Here is a 14,909-nt window from a genome sequence, read left to right as displayed (position 1 = left end):
CCCCCCGCACTCCTGTCAATTGCTCCATCCACCCCATCATCGCAGCATTTGCGAGCCGTGCCTGGTACCTTGAGATATGTAGAAAAAAACATTTAAAGCTGTCTATGGATGAATCAGTGATTCTTTGAATCGTCATCGAATCTTCAGATTCAGATTCGACGAATCAAATCAGGAATAGTGATCCAAATCAGCTAATTGAATAACTGTCCCCAATTCAGGCCAAATCCAAATCTGAATCAAATACAGCCTGTTTCACACACCCCTGGTAATAGACATTTCAACATGTTAAACAATCCCATAGGAAATCAGTGATGTATTTGGTAGCTGTGCTGGTCTGAGACAAAAAGAAATGCAAAACTCTTGAACTCTTGGTTCAGAGACAATACCTTTTATTAGATCAAATAAGAAATCAGAAAAAAAAATGCCTTTTTATGCAAGCTTTTAGGCGCACACACCCTTCCTCAAGCTCGGGGAAAATTAAAGATGGTAAAATGTCCCCACATATAGAAAATAAAGTTCATTTTGTACAAAGGAAGCTGAAGGTGGAAGTCTGTTCCTCTGGGTCCATGACAGTGTCTTTGTGAGTTCCTCTTTGATGTGCAGATAAGTCAGGATTCCTTCCCTGGTAGTGTCAGATGACAGAAAGGCAGATAAAAGGGTGCATAGGCAAGAAGCAAGGGGTCTGTGGGTGGTGGAGCAGGTGGGATAGAGGGAGGAGTGCTCCCGAAGGTGGTCTGCCAGAGCTTCCCACACCTGATGCCCTGGCCTCCACTGGCAGTTGCGTGGCTCTCCTGGGACCTTGCCCGCAGGCATCCACTGCTGCAGCTGCCATTGACAGGCTGCCTCCATGCACCATGCCTCCTCTGCCCAGGCCTCATGGAACAACTATCCCTGGCCTTGCAGATATTGTGCAGCACACAACCTACCATGATGATCCAGTGGAGGTTCTCCGCAACTTTGAGGCAGGCAATGAGGAAACGCAAGCAGCCCTTGAGGCAGCTGAAAGCGCACCTAACCAAGGTGCAGGCCCAGCCCCAGCAATGATTAAAGTGGGCCTGATGGGGGTCTAGGTGGCTAGTGTAGGACCTCATCAGCCAGGGCAGGAGGAGGTATGCAGAGTCTCCAACGAGCAGAGGTGGGATGACGATGGCACCCAGCTGCAGGTCTGCCACTCCCAGTGTGAAGTGCCCATTCTCCACTAGCATGGCTAGACTGGAATTTCAAAAGACACAGGCATTGTGTGCACTGCCTGCCCAGCCGGTGCTCACATGGGTGAATGTGCCCCAGTGGTCCATGATGGCCTGCAGGACCTCAGAGTAGAATGCCTTGCAGCTATAATAGGTCTCCATGAGGCAGGCAGGTGACTGCTATGTGGGTCCTGTCCGGGGCCTGGATTCACTGGGGGATCCCTAATGCAAAGAACTCTGCCACCACTACCTGGGGGTCATGGACATGGAGGATGGTCTTTGTCAGCAGGTCCTGGAGGGCAATGCAGGCCTGTTGGAAGAGGTCCCTGAAGGTGGTCAGGGTCAACCAAAAGGCACCAAGCCCCTGTTCATCATCCCAGGTCTGCTGTACAAGGTGCTGCCACCAGTGCTGGCTGGCATGGCAGGCCCACAGGTGGTAGGGCTGGAGACCCAGGAGGGTGATGGTGGCCCTGGCTGTGGCCTCAGGGAGCCCCTCACAAGTGTCCTTGATGACAGCAGCTGCACGGTGGCAGTGGGGGCCCTGGGAGGGCCCTCTGCAGGCAGGCAGGCTGTCGTTGCTGTGTGTAGGGGAGCCGGGTGAGGCGAGAAGGCTGTGGACCAGGCGACGGTCAGCACAGTGGGCCAGCAGGGTGACCAAAGTGACAAGCAGGATCCTGGGACCTTGCTTATTGCTGCCAGGGGCTGGGGCATCCATAACACTGGGAGATACAGTAGGCACTAATACAGCTGCCATGTGCTGCATCTGTGCATGCCATGCTGCTCCTCTGAGCACAGGAATAGGCTGCCCAGAGAGCACAGAGCAGGGCTGCGTTTAAAGATGGCTGCCAGGTGCTGCCAGATGAGGCATCAGCCTGAAGCTGACCTGGTGGCCCTAGGGGCACATAGCAGGGTGTGAGGGACCCTGCAGAAAATTTGCTGCCAGGTTTCTGCACATGTAGACACCAACCAAAATCACTTACTTGTGTAAATGCATGTGTAGATACACAGGCAGACAAGATTCTTTGGGTGAATCTGATATCTTTTATTAGACCAACGTAAATAGTTGGAAAACAATTATTAAGCAAGTTTTCAGGTTAAAAAACCCTTCATCAGGCTAAGGAAGTTTCTGCAGTTGGTGTGTGCTCTTCCAGGATCGAATGAGATGTAAAGAATCCAGAGGCTGGGCTGGTATGCATACAAGACAGGTAGTCAGTGAAAATGTAGACTGAGGAGTCAATGGGTGAGAGAGAGGCTGGGGAGTGGTGGGGGGGAGGAGGAGAGAGAGAAGGGGGATGAAAGTGGAGAGATACCTGGGGAGTCAGATGTCAGGCAGGTTATAATGTGTCATAAATCCGATGTCTATATTTAGTCCATGATTTTTAGTATCCAGGAGTTTGATGAAGTGGAGTTCATAGGCTCATCTCTGGGAGGTGTTTTGTAAGTTTCCTTTGAGGATCAGGATTGAGAGATTGGAGAGAGAGTGGTTTTCTTGTGAGAAATGTGTCCCCACAGGAAACTGGGTATTCCCGTCTTTGATAGATTTGCAGTGTGCATTCACTCTGGTGCGCGGTTGTTATTTGGTCTCTCCTATGTATTTTCCATCAGGGCATTTGGTGCATTGGATGAGATATATTACATTTCTGGAGGTGCAGCTGTAAGCTGTAAGCAACTGCAGCAAATTGGAAGTGCTGGAATTCACCCAACAGCACTTAACACCCTGTCGAAGATTTCTCCTGGGACCTCCAAGATGCCCAGCCAGCGGACTCTGGGGATCCTGACACTGAAGTTCTCCACAACTTGCAGTTGCGCCTCTGCGGTATGCTATGTTATACTGTAAGTGAAGCAAGCTTGTAGTTTATTAATAAATCAAGCCAATTACTGGAATGGTTCCTTGGTCCCCATTTCACCCACCAATCCCAAAGGTATTCCTGATATCCCCAACAGAAGGTGAAGCGTGAGAGGGAGTGGGGTGCTGCTGGGTTGCAGAAGGGCCCATGTGAAGTGCGTGGGTGACATGGGAAGTGGGGCAGGGAGCTGCTGAGCTACAAGGGGACCAAAGAGGGATACACACAAAACCACAAGTCAGATGCGCACACACATGCATGCCCACACCCTAGGCTATTCTTTGGTTTCTGTCATCACCAAGCGGCACAGCTGGGATATGTGGATGGCAGCAGCAGCAGCAGGGGCTGCATGTGGTGACAGGGGAGTGCTCCTTGTATGCTTCTGGGCTCCCTTCTACTACTACCAATGCCACCACCCTGGTGCCCTAGGTAAGCAGTGACAGCAGCCATCTTGAGGAAGTCTTCTTCCAGGTGGCTCATAGAAAGGTTGGCATACTGTGGGGCTATTTTGGTCCCCATAGTATTTTATCCAGAATGATAAAATACAGACCACATTATACAAGAAATCCACAGACCAACATACATATCTGCACAGAACCAGCAATCACCCTAAACACACCAAAAAAGCTGTGATATACAGCCAAGCCCTCAGATATCACCGCATTTGTACTGAAGAGAACACCCGGGATTGCCACCTCACCAATCTTAAAAAGGCTTTCACTCAACAAGGACACTCCTCCAGAGAGAGAGATTGCATGTTTGAAAGAGCCACCCGGATACCACATGAAGAACTGCTGCAGTACAGAAGAAACCCCCCCCAAAATTGCACACCGCTGGTTATGACATATCACCCCTCCCTCGAACCTGTACGGAAAATTCTCAAACGATTACAACCCATACTAGAAAGAGACCCTAGGTCTTAAAAACATCTTCCCAGAACCACCCATCCTAGCCTTCAAACAAGTACTGAACCTCACTAACCTCATCACCAGAAGCAAACTTCCTCAAGCCCAGAACACACCGAAAGGATCCAGACCGTGCCATGACAAGAAATGCAAAACCTGCCAACACATCTCCCCCACCCCCACTATTACTACACCCCACAACAGAGCCATCAGCATCCCCAGATCTTACAGCTGCACCTCCAGAAATGTAATATATCTCATCCAATGCAAAAAATGTCCTGATGGAAAATACGTAGGAGAGACCAAACAACAACTGTGCACCAGAATGAATGCACACTGCAAATCTATCAAAGACGGGAATACCCAGTTACCTGTGGGGGCACATTTCTCACAAGAAAACCACTCTCTCTCCAACCTCTCATTCATGATCCTCAAAGGAAACTTACAAACCACCTCCCAGTGATGAGCCTATGAACTCCATTTCATCAACCTCTTGGATACTAGAGATCATGGACTAAATATAAACAGTGGATTTATGACACATTATAACCTGCCTGACATCTGACTCCCCAGGTATCTCTCCACTATTCATCCTCCTTCTCTCTCTTCCACCCCTCCCTCACCTGTCTGTCACCCATTGATTCCTCAATCTACATTTTCACTGACTACCTGTCTTGCATGCATACCAGCCCACCCGCTGGCTTCTTTATTTTTCATTCCATCCAGGAAGAGTACACACCAACTGCTGAAGCTTCCTTAGCCTGAGAAAGGGTTTTGAACCCGAAAGCTTGCTTAATAATTGTTTTCCAACTATTTACGTTGGTCTAATAAAAGATATCAGATTCACCCAAAGAACCTTGTCTGCCTATGTCCTTAGACCAACACAGCTACAACCTACACCCCTGTGTAGACACACCTAGTTTAGTTTTCTCCACTAGATAAAAAGCTATTTTATATCCACTATTTTTCTTCATAAAGGTACGAATATGCTCTAACTTTGTACTCCACTCTGATATTAAATTGTTGTCTGATATGGAATGTTGGGGGGAAAGATGACCTTGTCAAGAAGCATAGTTTTAATAGTTATTTCTCAGGCTGCTGGCTCCAAATTTGAAATCATAAAAAAAAAGGCTTTTTTCTTTTTCTTCCTGTTTGGCCAAATATTGATGATAAGTGCCATAACTGACAGGAACACTTCATGAAAGCCTTCCTAGTGACTACCTCAGTGTGAAAAATTTGAGACAATTGTAAAATTGTCTATAGAGGAAAGGAAATAAGTAAAACAAAGTACAGAATGAAAATCAGAAAATGCAAATGAACAAATAATAAAACAAGGATCAGCCTATTCTTTTCACACCAAAAGAATCATTAGAAATACTCCAAGATAAGTCAATCACACCCTTTACATTGAGATCTGGTGCAACTATCATGAAGCGTCCCACAGGAGTGTGGGGGGCTCCTCAGCACGCTCGGCAGCAGACCCAGAAGTGGACCAGAAGCACTTCCAGTCCACTTCTGGGTCCACAGGAGAGTGCACTGCCCCCCGCCCCGCACCCTTCATCTCAGTGACTGGTGCCTCCCAGGTCTGGGGGCGAGGCACCCGGGGTCTTTTTGCAGGTGATTGGGTGAGGGGACACACCCATACACACACTACAAGAGTAAGACTTTATTTTGAGCTATTATGAAATCACCTCTATATAAAAGCAGGACAAAAATATTTCTTGGAATAAAATTTAAATGTTACAGTAAATGTTTGATTTCTGGTATATGATTTGTTATTTTTCGGTTCAAAGATGCCGCTGCCCTCCCGGGTACTTCCAGGCAGTAAATAGATGATTGGTGCCATTAAAACAGATTACTTTGGGAAAACTCAGGGTTTAGCTTATAGTAAAGACAGAAAATATTCAATTTTTATCAACAGATTATTATTTGTTTACAGCCAGTTACAACAATAGTCATAACTTGTGCTTTATTAAATCTCTCTCCTTTTTTGGCTTCTAAGCAAATATACAGATACCCTTATACTTGGATAGCCAAAGGAAGTTCACCAGGTTTAAGACTCACTAATAATACCTTCTTTTTCTTTAAGGAGGTAAGCATTCTCTCTCTAGTTTTAATTTAATTGTAGTCATGAGGAACTGTGGAGTCTTTCTGCCTTATGGGACTGAGTTATTTCCTTTCAAGAATGGTAGAAATGTAAATGCTGGTTAATATATGCAAAACATGCACATTTTTCTCTGCTATCCAGAGTTACTCAACTATGAAATGTGCTGAACTGGCCCAAACTGCCAAAAAATATGTATTCACTGAAACCTGTTCAAAAGGCTGGAAACCTATCCCTGGAGTAATGAATTCCACGTTTACTAGAAAACCATTTTCATTAAGAAACTTATTACTGTTAATCCTTTGAGTGGTGACTTAAACTTCATTTCAGCCAAGGGATTATTTCACATCAGAAATAATCTCCACCTCTGACCTATTTGAATTAAAATGCTCAGAACTTTAAAACTGTTGCCAAATATATTTTACCACTCATTGCCTGTAGTCTAGATCTTAATGAGCATTTAAAAAAAGATGCAGAGAAAGACATAGAGAGAGGTTTGAAATGTTTTGTATGTTGGAATGAATAAGATATCCCTGTTTATATTGTATTATTTATTGTGTTAGTTAACATAGAGTTGGTAATGATAGAACAAGAGATCATAAATTTTAACAAAAGAACAGGAGGACAAGGATAATGATGAGCTTTCAATTTTGCACATGTATTCTTGGCTTCTGCTTATCATTAATGTTAGTTATTTGGAGACAGATGTTCAAGAAAGCAGATACAACAACTCCTGTATTGAATAAGTAGTCATGTTTTCAGCACCCAGTAATTCTCTCTCAAAACTCAATGGGAATTCTGAGAGAGGATCATTTTAGAAAAATCAACCCTTCTTTGCTTATGGCAGCACCTTCATCTTTTCACCATGAGGATCTCACAGTCCAAGAGGCAAGCAACATGTAAAAAGGAGTTAAGGAAAAAGGGAAAAGAAATAGAGACTTTATACAAGTTAATTAGATGAACTAGACATCATGACAGAATAAGTCTTTTTGAGGGACTTAAACATGGACAGGTTAGGAAGGGGGACTCAGGGGCCAAGTACAGACAGTCAAAAAGCCCAAGGCTGAATTGATTCAATTGTTGCAGGTTAGTCTAAGCCATATACACTGAACTGATCAAGTGAACAGACATTTACTTTTGATTCCAGAAATGCAGGCACACACCAGCAGTGGCCCAGGGCAGAAGCCAGAGCACCCCTTCCTGCTCAGCTGAAGCAGACAGCTTGGGACAAGTCTAGTGCACCCACTCTGTGAGGCACGGGGTTTGCAGGGGAGGTGCAAAGCATCCTGGGATGCTGGGGGACCATGAGTTAACTTGAATCTGAAAGGGATCTGTGACAGAAGTTCAATAAACTGATTTAAGCTAGATTAGTTAAGTCTGATACTACATCTATCCAGGTTTATCTTAACTGTTTTTTGGCCACTTTGAAAACAGTTTATGTGCACTAAATATTTGTTGTATAACAGCTCTGAACTGGTTTCTGACCACTTATACTGGTTTGTGTGTAATTTCTTTCTCTAGCTAGGAAGGCTGTCATTCAAGCAAAAGGCTGTTTGGAAAAGTATAGTGTTATGCTGACAAAGATGCATGAGAATGGAAACACCTGCAGAGTGGAGGTGAAATGGTCAACAAAAACCTCAAAGAACGAGCATACAACATCACTATCGTAAAGCAGCATTAATGATGGGACAACCAAGGAGGGGCAAAATTACCAACAGAAAATTGTAAATTCCTTAATGTTCGTCTTGATGCCTCTGGAAACTAGCCAAGATCGTGTTTTATGAGAAATTATATACTATATCATTATATTTCAATTTGCCAGCTTCCTGTGATAGGAGACAATGGATTCTTGCCCAGTGAATGCACAGAGTGTTGTGCCATCTACTTCAAAGGGGCAATAATGTCCTCCAATGACTTAAAATTTCACTTTTTTCAAAAGCCATTTACCTACTTAGCACTACTAAATTAACAATCATTATGCAGAATTTATGCTAATTCAGGTCAATTAAAAAACAGTCATTAAAATACACTATCTTTAGGTTAAATTAGTTATCTGGGAGTTTTCTAATAAGGAGCCATCCCAATTAAGAATAGTATACTGCCATAATATTTCATTTTTAGTACCTTTCATCCCAAAGCACATTATCAGTTAGAGTAAAATCCTAGCAGGCCTTTTTGCAAGTGGACAACAGCCAACTGTCAAACTGCAAGTGCTCCCACAATTTATACGATGACATTCTGATGAAATTTTATACCACTACATCCAAAGTTAACAGACAGGTACAACCCTAAATCTACTGAAACAAAGATGAAGAGCTCATTGAGATCTGGGGGCCATTCAAGACACTTGTCTGAAGGAGTAAAACACCTTCAATCTAAAGAGCAAAATAGTCTCTCTACCTTGAAGATGAAAAGGAGAGAAATTTAGGTTTAGATACAAGCTAATTTGAAGGGAAACAAATATTTTACACCTGTCATTTAAACTAAGGTGTGCGTGTATACTGATTTAAACTCATTAGACATCTCCTCCAGTTGAGCCGAAATCTGTTCTGGCTGTACTCTATATATGTTTTTGCTGGATTTTGAAACCATATTCTCTTGCTGGGAAAAATGCTTGTGCCAAATATTTTGTCTTTTCCAATCTTTCTCATCATATATGTATCCTGGGAGTCTCCCATCAGGCTCAATGGAAGTCAGTAAATGTGAGGGGATAGCTGTCAAGAAACCTAGTCATATCTGACACTGACTTACTGTGCTCACTTAATCGCTTTGTGCCCCTGTAAAATGGAATAATAATGACAGCCATCTTTCTAGGGACTTGATTAATTACACGGAATATGTTTTAAATAGAATATAAAACAAAATCCAAATATCTTTATTGTTTAATCATTCTAATTAAACATCTTGTTAACCAACAATCCACGCAAATGGGAAGCATTCCATTTCTGTTGTTTTTAGAAGTATATTGTCTCATTTTCATGTCATAAGAGGAATTAAATAAACCCAACTGTAATAGAGAGAGTTAATGGTTGCAGCCTGTACAATGAAACCACTGCAGGTGTAAGGCTTAATTGAGAGGCAGATGCACAAAGACAGCAGGTAGTAGATGAAAATTAGGTTAGTAAGAGAACAGAGCAGGCGAAAGCAGAATCTGATAACCCAAATAAAAACAAACATATTTAAAATGTGCTGGTCTGTGCTCAAGTCTTTGTTAATTAGAATATTTAATTTGCATTTTACCTAGTTGGACCACATATTTCAATACAATGGCGGCACTCCCAGAAATGTACACACACATCCACATTCTTGCAGAAAGCTATATTTGCATATGAAAGCTGGGCAATTTTCCATTTGTATGCGAAATTATGTTTTTCATGAATAAGTTGGGGATTTTGTTCTCACTAGAGGTGCAAAACCAATTTTAAAAGCACACCTGTTGTGCTTACAGCACGATGCATGACCCATTGCTTATGTGCTCTTAATATTAATCATCTAAAAGCAAAGGTCAAGTGTTGTAATCAAGTGCAATTCCTTTGCAATAGCTTATTTTACAGTGTACATTTTAACAGGAAACAAAAATACCGAGGTTTATGGGAATATCTCCAATTAACAAGGCGGACAGTGTAAGGATGAAAATATTGTGGGGACATCATTCTTAGCACAAAGAGGTCAAATCTTGCACTGAGCTCAAATGACAGCCTTCAGGCAACACTTCAAATAATGTTAAAAGGTTCTAGAGGGAATCAGTATTGTTCCCCTTTGGCTGGAAGACATGCTCCGACATAGGCCTATTAGAATGATAGGAGGGGACAATAACATCACACGTAAATTAAGGAAGATGAGTCTAATTTTATTTCCACAATTCTCCTTAAATCCCCATATTATGGTGGATATGTCTGAGCAGCCTTTTCCTGGTCCTATGATTCCATATATATATTTTAAGTATGCAGCTTCAGTGAATTGCAAAGCTGTTTACAGTGAACAGACTATGAATACCAGGATCTACCTGACCTCTAAGGGTAAGTACAAACTACCTAGGCTTAGGTTATCTAAGTGCCGATATGTACAAATGGCCTAAGAGGTGAACCAAGTTAGATCAGGAATAGGTTAACCCAATCTAATGAATGTCTGTACATGTTCAAAGTTTAGCCTTGGGGTTGGGAAAGCCTAGAAACCCACCCCAGAACTAGGGCTGCACTTTTCCTACTGCATCCAACTTTGACTAGGTTATTTTTAGCCCATTACCCCCCTACCTCCAGATGGACAACGCTTCTTCTGCAGACCCACATTCCCCTCCAGCACCACCTGGGCCCAAAACCCCCTTCCCCCTCAAATCAACTAGACCCCCCAATCTTGCCTGCCCCACCCCCAACATACTTAGATTGCTTTCCTAGTGCAGCTCCTGACACCAGTGAATGTCTGAACAAGCAGGACCCAATTTTTAATCATTCAGCTTAAAGTAAGCCAGGTGATTTTAGATCAGGCCCTGTGAATGTAAAAATGTAACCTGAAAGTATTAATTTTAGAACACAGTATTATTATTTCTTCTGTCATAATTTTCATTTTCTGGAATAATGAAGCTGCAAATTGCTGACCAAATTAAAAACAGAGTTCCATCACACAGTTTAATTTATTTACATCTTCAGTGAAGGTACAATCCTTGGAGGCTTTTTTACTATATTGATACAGCTAGAAGTCACTAAGGACAAAAAGAAGTAGCCTCAACATGTCATACATCTACCCAACAGATAACTGCAGACTAAGTCATTTTTATGCAACACTATACACAACACACTGATTTCTGGCAAATTACCAATGCCATCCTTTGCAGAGTATTACTGCTGTGCCATATAAATTCAATAAGATTTTAAATACAAGCAAAAGACATCTCTTTGCTCAAGATGTCCACTATGACCAAAGACAGTAATATATATATACCTACATGAATTAAAAATTATTTATTCATATATTTCTATTCATGCATATTCATACATCCATACACAACTGCATGTTGAAGAAAATATTTTTAAGAAGACCAGTCAAAAATGGTTATATAAAATCAAATGAAAAAAGATACTTTATGAGAAGATAGTGCATATAATATATGGAATTAATCTGACACTTTTTAACCCTGTATCATCTAATTCTAGTAAACCCTGTATCATCTAATTCTAGTAAATCTCAATGCACATGCTGGAGTTGCATTTGATAAATCATACTTGGCAATACTCAATGCCATGAGTGAGATAAACACTTTTAGCACCTGGTTAATCAAACAATCATGTAAAGTCACTGTCTTTTTATTTCAATGCAGATTATAGATACAATTCACTCCAGTAAACTGGCTGATTAAAAGCTATATCATGCAGTCTCTATATAAACTGACTAAATGTTAAAGCCTCTAAATTCTGCCTATGCATGCTTCTTTAAAGAAGTTTAATAAGAAAAATAACTCTAAAACAATTTAAGGAAACAAACACTTACAGGAATCCTCACTTACAGGAATCCTCCTTAATGATATCTAATCTATTACTATATTGCATTTGTGCCAAAAAAAAGCTCCAAAAGAGGCGGAGGTGGGTCTTCGCTTTTTAAATCTACAATACAACAGAATAAAAATAGAATTAAACCAACCAACCATGGCCTGCAAGATATTGCTTCCATTGCAAATGTGGTGTTAACTGGGATATATATAGCATCGGCCACTTGCAATAATAGCTACAACCATGAATTAAGTCTTCTTTGGCAAGTTGTCCACGCTTAGCTATTTCCTGAAAGAGAGTTACATGTTCAACGTTAAAGTAAACATTTTGAAAATGAAACAAAAAGAATCAAAATAAAAGGAAAAAAATGAAAACAGTATTTGCTTATTTAAATGCTGTAGAATCAAACCAATTGGAGAAGCATGATGTTTATTTTTAAGAAGTTTTTCTTTGTGAGAACAGAGCCAAATTGCTAACCATTTCTGATAAGGCTGGTACTTGACTATAAAGTACTATAATCCTGAGAAATGGAGATTAGAAGTTTGTTTTCTTAATTATAAACTGCTTTAAAAATGATGAAACAATTTTCTTTTATGGGGGGCAGGGGCAGGGGGGACTTCTTAATTTGACATCCTGTTTCTCCTTGCATAAATCATACTCAAAAGTCAATCTTGTCATTCGCAACACAGTGGCTCTGGTCCTTTTAAGTATAAAGCTGCTGCTTAGCAAATCAAAAACAGCTGCCTTCAGAAGCAAAAGAATGATGCTTTAAAGGGAGTGTTTGCACTTACAATTAAGTTTAATAAGGCTTGGGTCACACTGACAGAATACACTTGTACACTATACAATATTAGCCACACTTCACTGAAGTGGCTTAACACCTATCCTGTAAATTTGACTTTTTGCTATTTGCAATACATTAGAGTATCACATCGGTTATTAGCCAAGACTTCATCCAGTGTCTGAGAAATTATATCACCCTTATAGGAGGGAGAAAAATACACAGTGATATTACAGAATATATTATATATGTTGGTTTGTATAATGGTACAATATAACATTTATCATTTGCAAAATCTCCATTAATTGCTGTTTTACTTTTCAGCACATAATGTTTTCTTTTTGTCAGCAAAGAACTACATAGCAATTATGGATATATGGTGGGTAGGAAGTGAGTGCAACCAAATGTAAATTCCTCATAAAAGTCATGATCCTGGGCACGTCTACACTAGATGTTTACTATGGAGTAGATTAATTAGCTTCAGAGTAAAATCTCATGGAGTAAAAGCCCTATTAGGCCACAGGGAACTAAAAACTCTGCAGGGAGTTAGTATTTGTGAATACAAGTTTTTTTTTGGTTTGGGGGGGTTGTTTGTTTTTTTAACAAGTACGATTCTACTGTGGAGTAAAAAAAACAAAAAACAAAAAAAAAAAACCTCTGCAGCAGTGCACTTGTGGAGGCTGACACGGCTGGCTGGGGCGTTAGGGTGATTCAGTGCAGGGGTGCCTGCCAGCTAGCCCGACACTGGTGCACCCTCATTCCCTAGCCAGCCCCTCAACATGTTGAGCTGGGTCAGAGCAGCCCCAGGCTGGCAGGTTGACCCTCCAGGGTCTCCAACCCAGAGATCCCTGCTGCAGATCATGTTTAAATGGTGCACCTGGAAGCAATAAACTCTAGCATGATCTGTGCCAGTTTACTGCTGCATGCTAATAGCATGTGGAGATATATCCCCTGACCATGATAGAAAAAAGGCATCCCTCTCCCTGTACCTTCTCTGGCTCCAGAAGGTCTGGTAGTAGGCACACATAAAAGCAGCAGCTGAAGTTTACTGATGATAGCAGGACATGTCACTATTTTTTACCACAGGCACACACATGGAATGCCAAAAAAACCCTCCTGTTCTCAGCAGCAAATGTTTCCCCCTGCAAAAGTGAACTTCAGCCACTGCTGCTGCACAGGACTGCATGTCTCAAAGTGCTCTTCATTTGTTGACACACACACAGTCACTGCTTACTGTTGGGTTTAGGAAGACTGGGGGGCTGGGAGGATGAGGCACCCCATGCTCCATTCTGGCATCCTCCATCCCCCTTTTAAGCAGCATCTGGGACTCGTGCCCTGCTCACCCACCTATCCCTGTGCCACTTAGTAGCAATTGGAGGCATCTAATCAGTCTCAAAGCCCAAATATCACCACTTGTTTATTAATGAAAAATAACAATCAACAGGGAACAAACTATGCTTCTCTAGTCTCTGAATGTTTTTAAGAGACCAGAATCAACCTCAACCTGAAGAGTCTAAACAAACAAGGAAGGAAATTTAAGTTCAACATAAAAACACTTGAAACCTATCAGCAACTCATGGCTAGAGTTGAATTCCTGAATTTATCTGATTGTGCAGAACCCTATCTGAAAAGATATAACAGTAGCTAGGCACCTGAGCAGCAGTGATGCACGGGGCAGCAGTGAGTTCTGGCTGCCAGTGCAGCTGGAGTGGTACTTGTTATTTTTCTCTCCCTCCCCACCCAATGAATTTGATAATGCCACCCTAGTTACATTACTGCCCACCTGCACCACCTTCATTGGAGTTTACAGAAAATTTCCTAGGATCTCTTTGCAGACACATACATACTCAGAACAGGGCTCTAAAGGGCCTAACTTCACCACAGAAAATTTTGGAAGGACTGTATTTGAAGTCTATCACAAATGACTCCACCTGTACATGAGAGAATAAGATATAAGCAGTCCTTGACTCAAAGCATTTTGATTCAAATGAATGGCACTTAAAATGTTTATAAATTGACACTCTGTTTTGACTTTCTGATGTTGGTTTCAACTTTATGACGCTTGACCTGACACGACGCCACACCAGTGAACAAGTTCGCTGAGTCACCCATCTCTCAGAAGAACATCTGTCCAAACTTCCTCGGACACTTTTTTCAAGAAAGCAGACAAGACTCCAGAAAAACCTGCAGCCAAGGTTCCTGAGAAGACTCCAACCAAGAACCCTTCAAAAAGTCCAGCAAAGACACCTCAAAGAAATCCAATGATTGCTATTTACAATATAAATACATTAATGTAGCTGTATTACTCATCTATAATTCACTGAGTACAAAATTATGGATTATTTTTGGTGAAAATAGGGTATTGGGCCTTGGTTCAGGAACCAATCCCCCATTTATAATGTTGTTCCCTATGGGAAAATTGGCTCCAAGTTACATTTTGACTTAAGGCATGTTTACCCAGGGGCCTTCCCACCCACCTGTTCCTGAGCTAACCAGCCACCTCTCTCACCTGCCACACCTTGATGATACAAATCATGGCGTTAATTAGGCAGGAGGCTCCCCATTTTCTGCCCTGATGACAGGGGGTGCTATCTGCAGCTCCAAA

General features: G+C 41.8%; 1 protein-coding gene across 1 annotated transcript in view; it reads right to left on the bottom strand.

The window, feature by feature from the left end:
- CNBD1 (cyclic nucleotide binding domain containing 1) overlaps nt 1-14,909 on the bottom strand; it is a 182,996-nt gene that overhangs the window by 123,036 nt on the left and 45,051 nt on the right. Inside the window, exon 3 of the mRNA XM_025200242.1 lies at nt 11,679-11,811. Coding sequence (XP_025056027.1) covers nt 11,679-11,811 — 133 coding nt within the window. The remainder of the gene's footprint in view (nt 1-11,678; nt 11,812-14,909) is intronic.

This window comes from Alligator sinensis, unplaced genomic scaffold (assembly GCF_000455745.1).
Source record: "Alligator sinensis unplaced genomic scaffold, ASM45574v1 scaffold717_1, whole genome shotgun sequence".
Classification (NCBI taxonomy): Eukaryota; Metazoa; Chordata; order Crocodylia; family Alligatoridae; genus Alligator; species Alligator sinensis.
This window is presented reverse-complemented; position numbering and strand designations above follow the sequence as displayed.